Here is a 9383-nt window from a genome sequence, read left to right as displayed (position 1 = left end):
AAACCTAATCATTCCGCACAAATAGTACTTGGTGCACTACAGTTTCCGACATTATTAGTAAAAGGAGAATTCAATTTTTCGATCAGATCTTTAAAACGACATCAACATTAGATACAAAACACTCCATCTGTACATAATAAAACTATATCCCTTACATACTGTCCTACATTTACAGATCATAAAAATGAAAACAGGTATATATATATAATAGATTGTAAAGTACCATTGTTTTAAGACAGGTCACTTTAGAAAATATTGCATGAAAGCTGTTATTTCGATGACAAGTTTGCGATTAAAAATGATCCATATGTTGATTCAAAGTGGGACAGTTGCATATTCGCAATTTGTTGAAGTAATTCGAATAACACGAATTAATATTAATGACACAACGTAAAACTCAGAAACAAAATATTGGGTATTCATACTTTATTGTTAGATATGATGCATTTATTTAAAACAATACAACTAAGAATTTAAAAGAGCAATCCGTGAATGAAACTGCGAACTTGTATCTGGATTCCGTATTTCTAAGAAATACAACAAAGTTGAATGTTAATATCCAAGAACTGGAAAAGATAAGCTGATTATAGTCAGGTGGTTCCTAACATTTCTCCATGGAAACATCATAGAGCTGCTGTCAGTATTCGAAACAATGACAGGCTGACTCAGCACTAGTTTTATATGCGTCTATATAACATAGAATTTGACGTTACATTAAGCTTAGGTCATGCCAATAGTCCTTTGTATAGAAGAGTTTTATTGTGGAACACGTCACTAGCAATAGAGCCACCAATAGCATGTATAATAACAATAGAAACGGTCGCAGTATCTTAGAACACAATAGTAGTAGATGTAGCATCCCCTCTTATTTCGGGATTTCTCGTCGACGCAGTCTGAAAAAAGAGCAATTTTGACACATGAACTATGTAAGCGTTCACCGTATACCTTCTGTAAGTACTCACATAAGAACAGCAGAAAACAAAACAATAAACATAGATGAAATTGAAATGAAATACAAAAGCCCCTCTCTCTCTCTCTCTCTCTCTCTCTCTATATATATATATATATATATATATATATATATACACACAAACGCAGATATATATATATATATATATATATATATATATATATATATATATATATATATATATATACACTGTGGGCCTGAAATCAATAAATGCTGTGAACATTTATAATAGAGTCAAAACTGACTTTGGCTAGAGACCTACATATTGTAATACAAGTGTGTTTTTTAGGTACGAGATAAAGTGTTGGTTGTGTATGTCATAAGACCGCACCTTTTATATGTCTATTCTTTATCAGCAGAATTAAAACAAAGTATTACGTACACAGAGTAAAAGCAAATAGCTCGGATAACCGCCTGTTTATTCGAACATAGAAGACTAAACTGTTTACATTGGCTTAACCTGATACATTTCTCATAAAACTTTAGTTAATATATAGTACACAAATTATATGATAATCAGTATATACATACATACATATGTATATATATTCATTATAGCAATTGCACGTCGTAAGATATTTAGGCCCCTACATTTGGTACATTTAAAGTTTTCCGTGTCATGTACAATACAATTTCCTTAACTGAAAACAAAAATGGGTGCCATGACATGAGACGTTACTGCAAACTAACATGTAGTGTTATGAAAGATAAGTTCATGGCCTTCAATGCTAGTCTCATCACATTTTGTTTGCCTATTCCTCCACCGACCTTGCCACCTCACACCCACTAGAACCTGGACACAGTATTCTCACCAAAATTATTCTACATATAGTGGCTAAAAAACAAATTCCCTGACCACCACAGTTATAAAAATGTTGAAAGCTTAAATATATACTTCATATATTTTCAACCTATTTTGCAACAGAAATATGGCTGCTTGAAAACGTAAAGATCAACAAGCGCGAAAACTATATCACCATTATAAGAAACGATTCCATCCCTCTGTTAAGCATTCAAACTGTCGTTAGTCTATCTCATAAAATCACAGACAATTACCGTAAGTCAAACGTGCAAATGCCATCTATGTATGTGTGCATGCATGTATGCATGTATGTATTCTCGCACGCACGTACGCACGTACGCACGTACACACGCACGAGCGTACGTACGTATGTATGTATGTATGTATGTATGTATGTATGTATGTATGTATGTGTGTGTGTGTGTGTGCGTGTGTGTGTGTATGTATGTATGTATGTATGTTATCACCTGACTTGGGCACCATCCAAATGACTTCAGTGTCCTTACATAGCTCTTTTGACATAGGAGATAGAAAGTCCTTATTCGGCACGACAACGCCTGAACTCATGTAGTCTTGACGATCTGATGAATTCGAGGGCAAGTCGGATGTCTACAGGTAACAAAAATACATTTACACAGGTAAGTAGTAAGGTAGGAGTGTCTGCGCGCGCGTGTGTATGTGTGTGTTTGTGTGTGTTATAAATATGGTAATAGCAGCTGCCTCGGTTGGAGCTCAGCATTAAGAGGTTAGTGATAGGATCTGGTATAAGGATAATGTGACTGGGTGGGACATGATGCTAAATGCTTGCAGCATGATGCCCCAGTGTTCGTCTTGGTAATCAATATCGATATTATATTGAGCAATAGGCTTTTCTTATTCTTATTTGATACGATCACGTCATCGCATTCTATCAATACGACCAATCGTAACAAAATTAATGCATGTAGTGGCATACCCCTACTGGTGAACGATATGTTGGAATATTGGACATTGAGTAAATTTATGCTGCTACATCTTGTATTCGACTCGTACTCTATAATATTGTACATAAGATAAATTTCTTATTTCTGTTGCTATATCTAGTAAATTATTAACTGCATAAAATAATATATATGTCCTCACAATCTAAAGTTATCTTTGTACTGAATGATTATAAACGAATTAAAATAATTTGTTCTAATTAAAATGCAAAATGATTTATGGCTCCCATGTCTTTGTTCCAATTTATACTTTAAAATAATGAAGCGTTATAACCAGTATATGACATTAGACGCAGTAATGTAATTAATAAAGTCCTTATTGCTAAATATCCGAGAAATATTTTTTTTTCTCACGGTGTGGTCACTTTAGTGGAAAGAACAATACACAAAGAAACGTTATGTCAATAGGGAACAATATAATACAAAAAATATACAGCACATCTTTTAAATATTGAAGACGTTAAACATCATTCGGCGACTCAGATCGGTGGCTGCTGTGATAATGCTAGAATGGATAGAATGAAACTAACCGATTTGTCACCAAGGAAAGCTTTCATTTTCTCTGGGGAAAGTAAAGTAGACGTGTTTACGGCTGTCAAGAAGCAGGTTGGTTTTGACATTTTGTCAGGTTTGTATGCAAGCAGACTCTGAAAATTGCCAAAAAATATCTTTAAAATACATAATTTATACAACGTGAAAATGAATACGTCTTTGAAAAGATAATAATGAAGTTGAGGTATGAAAGTAATGAAATTATATAGAAGTAATCTAATTTTAGAGATACAGAAACAGGAAAATAAATCAGTAGTAATCAATATATATATATATATATATATATATATATATATATATATATATATATATCAGTGACTTAAATTTAAAATATATTCTGAATTTAACTAATCATACCATTCCATGTACGGTCTCGAAAGTAAATGTGTAGGACTTTAGCGAACGAGACTAATATATTATTTGGTCCTGTCATAAAACCCTTGATTAAATGCAGCATTATACGCTTTGGAGACTCACGCTGTTCTTTCTCTTCTTTACATTATATATGATTATAACATAATGAGTTATCACAAGCCTGTCTATATATCTGTCTCTTTTTCTGGTCTTTAGTCTGTAGTGTAGAACAATAGTGTGTCGTGACGAAACGACCGTATGTACGATTTCGCTCATATTTGATTTTCAAAGTACATCTTTAGTTGCTGAATTACAAAAAAATATCGTAGTACTGTAAATACCTTATCGAAATCAAAAACGGCTGTGCCAGTTCCTGCAATTTCAAATTTCTCCTCTCTCGAGGTGACAGTAACCTTCTGTGTACTTGTCTTTCCGGATTCGTCCTTGTAGGCAAGCCACGCAGTCTAAATACAAACAATCAAAATAACTAATAAATTAAAATTAATTATAGAAGAATTTACTCATGGCTGAAATATCAAATGAGTTTCATTACCAAGGGTATTGATTGTAGAAAGTGTTGCAGTGGTAATGACACTAGAAACGTTGCGGTTGTACCTGAGGTGCAGTTGGATAAATTTGTTGTCAACTATAAAGTACAGCTCTTCGTTTAAACAAAATTTAGCTATAGAAGACGTGTAGGCAGGGTCATCCTTAATCAGATTAAATATCCGACTGAGAATTAAAATAGTCGGATGATCAGTTCTTTGCAGCAGTTTTTAATAATTTAGATATAATACGTGAAATATAAAAAGTGTAATGCTAATACTAATAAAGTAAGTGAATAAACAGATATATGCAAGATAAAGTAAAGAGAAAATAAAGTGTACGTAAGATGCCAAATCATAATAATTTTATTCAGTGATAAATGCCAGCAATACCTTGATATTGTCCTCTGCCTGCTTTCCTACTACATAGACAGCAACGACGATCGCAGCGGTCACTATGACAACAAGGACAACAACAGATATGGCTATTATTCTAAGCCTCTTTCTCTTTTCTTTCAACTCTTCCGGTCTCTGTAGAAATGGGAGATGATTATATGAAGTATTCACAGTGGTAATAGAAAGAAACGTTTCATGAAGCACATCAGAACAATCCTAACAAGAACATATAAGGTGTAAATCAAAGTGTTTTGCTACTGTGCGTGATTTTGTGCAGGTGGGTCCTAATTCTTTTTTTTTCTTTCAAAGCTAGTTGTGGATTAAGTCAAATGTATGAACCCACTATATCACATTTCAAAGTGTGTCTTCAAGTCTTACTGTCCCCATGTACCTCCAGGTAACAGAGAGGAATATTTTGGTAAATTTAATATGGTTGCATGTGCAATACAGAAATCATTTGAAGTTTTCGTGCGTACATTTTAAAGATATTTAGACAAAGAAAAACAAATAGTCCTAAGGATACAATTATGCTCATCATAAATGTATTCCTTACTGAAGCAAATCAAGTTAAATTCTTTCTAATATTTTGAAATAAAAAAAATGTCGAGTGATACATTTAACCAATTCGACATTTAAATTATATTCTCCAATGCCAATTTTCTAAAGTGTTAAATGATATCAAGTGGACATGATTTTAAAATTCTTACCTTTTGCTCGGGAGCTGTTTGCACAACAACTGTGCTTATGTCTGGTTTTGTGTCAGTCGCCATCGGTTTCATGATGCGAACGTCAAGGAAATCAGATCTCTTCGACTGCAGGATGCTCTTGGGTAAATTTGGCACGAGCACAGTGGTACTTATACTCAGAAATTGGCGGGTCATGTGATGAATAAGAAAAAAAGATAATTTTTGATTGGTCTTCTCGACTAGGAAGTAGTAACTGCTAACTGATTGGATAATTCTCCAAAGGTGGAATGCGGCAGTTATGTAAGAGTCAGGGTGCGGGGAATGTGAAAATATTGGTTGGGTGTGATATAATATACTATCTCCTGACATAATGTTTTGCAACACAATTATGTTTTATGTTATTTCTCAGTTCAATTTAAAACGTTTTTTTCTAGTAGAGACTACAAATAAGCCTACCCGAATAGATATGGGTCACACGTTCTTTGTTCTGTTTCTCATTATCAACAATGCTTGGGTATAACGTCCTCACTTGCTATTCTACTGCCATGATAAGATTATATCGTTTATGAAAATAATCCATGCAGCCATTGCTTACAAATAATCATGCTGGTGTAACGAATCCTTAGTGGTAGGTTACTGTATTAAAGAGGACTTCATTTCGTGTGTAATATTTTCAGCATTTCTTAAACTGTTGATGAGTAGTTTGCATTCATACATGCTATCCAAAAAGCTAAACAAATGGTAATAATACAAATTATAGTTATAAGTGTGTACAATTACTCAGCCATAAGGAGCACTGTAGTTTACCTGACTTATCGAGCTTATATTTCTGTATTGGAATATGTCGCAATTCTCTTAATGAACGAAATCACCTAACATGAACATATAACTACAACTAAGAGAGATTATACAAGGCAAATTGTCGATTTTCTTAAACAATATTTTAAAACGTGTTTGGAAACTTGAATTTAAATATTTTGTCTTACTTAGTATTTAATAGTATTTGTACTTATGTAATGTACCAGTTGAATATGGTTCTGTAAGAATAGCGATTTGTAAAGATGTTATGTAGTTTAGGTATTTTATAAAATTGTTTATTAAAACTGAACTTCAAATACATGGGAACCTATCTTGAAAAGTTGGCAATATGTAAACTCAAATTTTCGCCGTTTTGTATGCCCATTAACAAGATAAAAAGTTAGTTTACCCTATAGTAGGTACATAATAATATTGATTAAAAATAAGCTTCTTAAATTGGATTTAGGAATAATGCCCCTCATTTCCCATTCCTACCCACGTAACACAAAGAAGAGAAACTCGGCGAATGTGACAATGAATATTAGCTTTTGTCAAAGACGTTTTGGATTATTTAACATTTAAAGATGCATTCTCAAATTACCTTAAGGAAGACAAACTGCATTACATTTTCTTAGGGATGAAGACATGTCTAACTTAACTTTAAAGCAATAATGCAAGAATATTTTTAAAATAAGGCAAAATGCATTACATTTTCATAATAAAAACGAATAACTGTAGATTTTATAATAAGCTTGAAAGAATACAAAACTAATATGCTCAAAATCTGTCACACATACCTGTTCTGTATTCAACATTTAATTTCTTTACAATAGCAGTGTATCTATTGACAATGCGTTTGGTACTATATACATTTCAATTTCTCAACCAGGAAGATCTGATAAGTTTACATGGAACACAGGTGGCATGAATAAATTTGAAAAAATGCCAAACAGAATTACTTTTCATTTTAAATGTGTACTTTTTGACAACTTTGTAGGAACATAAAATGAAATATATCACTCATATTCCTCAGCAGTAATATTTTATCAGTATTGGCATGGTTTATTTGTGTGATTTAGATTTGCCATTCTTCGTACTTAATTATCTTTAAAAAAGAGTTTTTATTGTACTTTCACCTGTTTGGTGTTATGTCCGTCAGTCCATCTATCCTCCATGACTATATTCTGACTTTAACATAAAAGCCAAGTCAATTCCCATACAAACACAAGTATGAAGAAAACACATAGACATACCTAGCACTTATGATTCTAATTTTAGTAGATTGTGGTACCTGGCCGGATTTAAGTAATATCAAACATTTAGTTTGCTCCACTTTATCAACACAGGCAATCCCATGTCATAATTGCAATTTACAATGGTGAAACTTTAGTTTCCACTTATGCATTATTAGTCTCTTCTTAAACATATTGCAAAATTTGTGTAATCTACTCCCCATTGACACATTTGCGATCCCATAATCAGACAATTGTTTTGAGCGGATTCATGAATAATTTTACCAACCGCAGCCGACATCGTTTCTGTAGGTGGTAATGTAATCGCTTCTGATTCAACCTTTGATGATGCTGGTGTCGCAAAAAGTCGTGTTCGATCTTGAATAGATTAAGCAGCTCATAATTCTAGAATTTTCAACTGATCAGGAGCATCATATTTGGTGCCATCAACAACTCACATTGTAACTTATTCAGCCAATAAAGCAGAGCATGAAAACGATCGAGTGACACATCTGTGCAAACGTAAGCAATCATGAACAATGTCACTGAGGCCAGTTTCTTAATATGTCACGTTAACTGGGTTTCTAACGTTAACAACAGAGATCTGAAATACACGTCAGTGTGCTGAACTGATTATATGAAATACCTAGTCCATGCGCATCGAGGTTAAACAACGTGTATCTCTTGATCCACAAGGATATAACAATTATATCAGCTAATTATTATGAGATGAATGATTAACCGAAATGAAACCGAATATTACATAACCTTGCAGAGCCACGACTTTGCTCTCATACAAACATCCATAACAGCTACCTATTCTTACATAGACTAAATTGATCTGCGTTTTCGCGGAACTTCTGACTCCATTAGGCGCATTATGATCTCATGCGCAAAAATCATTCATTATTTGAAATGTTATCAGGCCAATTTAAAACCGATCTTATTGATGACCGTTTAATGTCAACCAGACATGATGCAGAATCGATGGAGATGACACAACCAAGTTTGGTTTCGTACTATCGATTAGAACTTTGTGAGTCTTTGCCGGTCACTAATGTTATTCTTCATCTAAATTCGTTATTGATTTGTGCCACTTAGTATCTGAGGGAAGTCAAATATTATGCCAGTCGGTACCAACCTCTGCTGAACATACGCATGAAATGTTCCCGTCAAGACCACCAAAACGGATGTGAGCCGATATTAGGCCAATTGTTGTAAACTCTCAATGACGTTACTGTAATTTCAAGTGTGCTTGATTCCCAAACAGTAATATGTGCAGAAAGAGGTACGTTAAATTAAATGGTTTAGTTATTGAGAGATTGTGATATTAGAGATAACGCTAAGGGTGAGATTGCAACAATCTGGTGTATCGCAGAATAAGTTTCAGGTTGCACACGTAGCGTCGCAAAGCCAAGTTATTTAATCATCTTTGAACTCATCATCCATGTCGCAATATTTTCATTGATATTTTCAACTAGTTCATGCATCAATACCAGAAATGTTCTGCTCTATTAAAAATTTGGTGAGTAATGTTTGACAACTTAATGTGCCTCATTGATTACTCCAGTGCATCAGAAAAAGCAAGATTTTTTTCCACCTAAAGCCAAATCGTCCGTGGTAACTGCTTCACAATCTGTGGAAACGAAATGGTTGTATTCACACCGAAAAATAATGATTTTCTAATTCAATATATTTGTCAGAGGTTAAGCAATTGACGAAATATTGAAGCCAAACTTCCGACCATAGTGATACAGACTATTTAATACAATTCATTATACACAGTAAACGAAATAAAGAAATATCTATACATGGATAAAAGGGTGAAAACGCTCTCCGGTAGCATATATATATTCTGCTCTGGATAATTCGAATTTAGAGATGTACTGATTTTTAACAATAAGACTTAGTTGATGTATCGAAGTTCAATTTTTTATCAAGTAAACCTTGGCTAACAATGTCTAAATGCCATGAACAATTTTCTAAAACACGATTTGTAAAAAATATACCAGTATACCTAGCTAGATGCATTATAAATTCTTAACAAATGTTAGTATGCTTAAGTTCT

General features: G+C 33.5%; 1 protein-coding gene across 1 annotated transcript; it reads right to left on the bottom strand.

Moving 5' to 3' along the window:
- Positions 1 to 411: 411 nt before the first annotated feature.
- LOC149773201 (uncharacterized) lies at positions 412 to 5466 on the bottom strand. Its single transcript, XM_089946636.1, has 6 exons — positions 5307 to 5466; positions 4597 to 4734; positions 4000 to 4122; positions 3283 to 3399; positions 2240 to 2381; positions 412 to 893 (listed from the first exon to the last, which is right to left on the bottom strand). Exons 1-6 carry the CDS (start codon positions 5376 to 5378, stop codon positions 775 to 777), a joined length of 711 nt encoding a protein of 236 aa, XP_089802762.1. The 5' UTR covers positions 5379 to 5466; the 3' UTR covers positions 412 to 774.
- Positions 5467 to 9383: the final 3917 nt, after the last annotated feature.

Source organism: Sinohyriopsis cumingii, unplaced genomic scaffold, assembly GCF_028554795.1.
Source record: "Sinohyriopsis cumingii isolate HCF-2022 unplaced genomic scaffold, ASM2855479v2 utg000813l, whole genome shotgun sequence".
Lineage (NCBI taxonomy): Eukaryota > Metazoa > Mollusca > Bivalvia > Unionida > Unionidae > Sinohyriopsis > Sinohyriopsis cumingii.
This window is presented reverse-complemented; position numbering and strand designations above follow the sequence as displayed.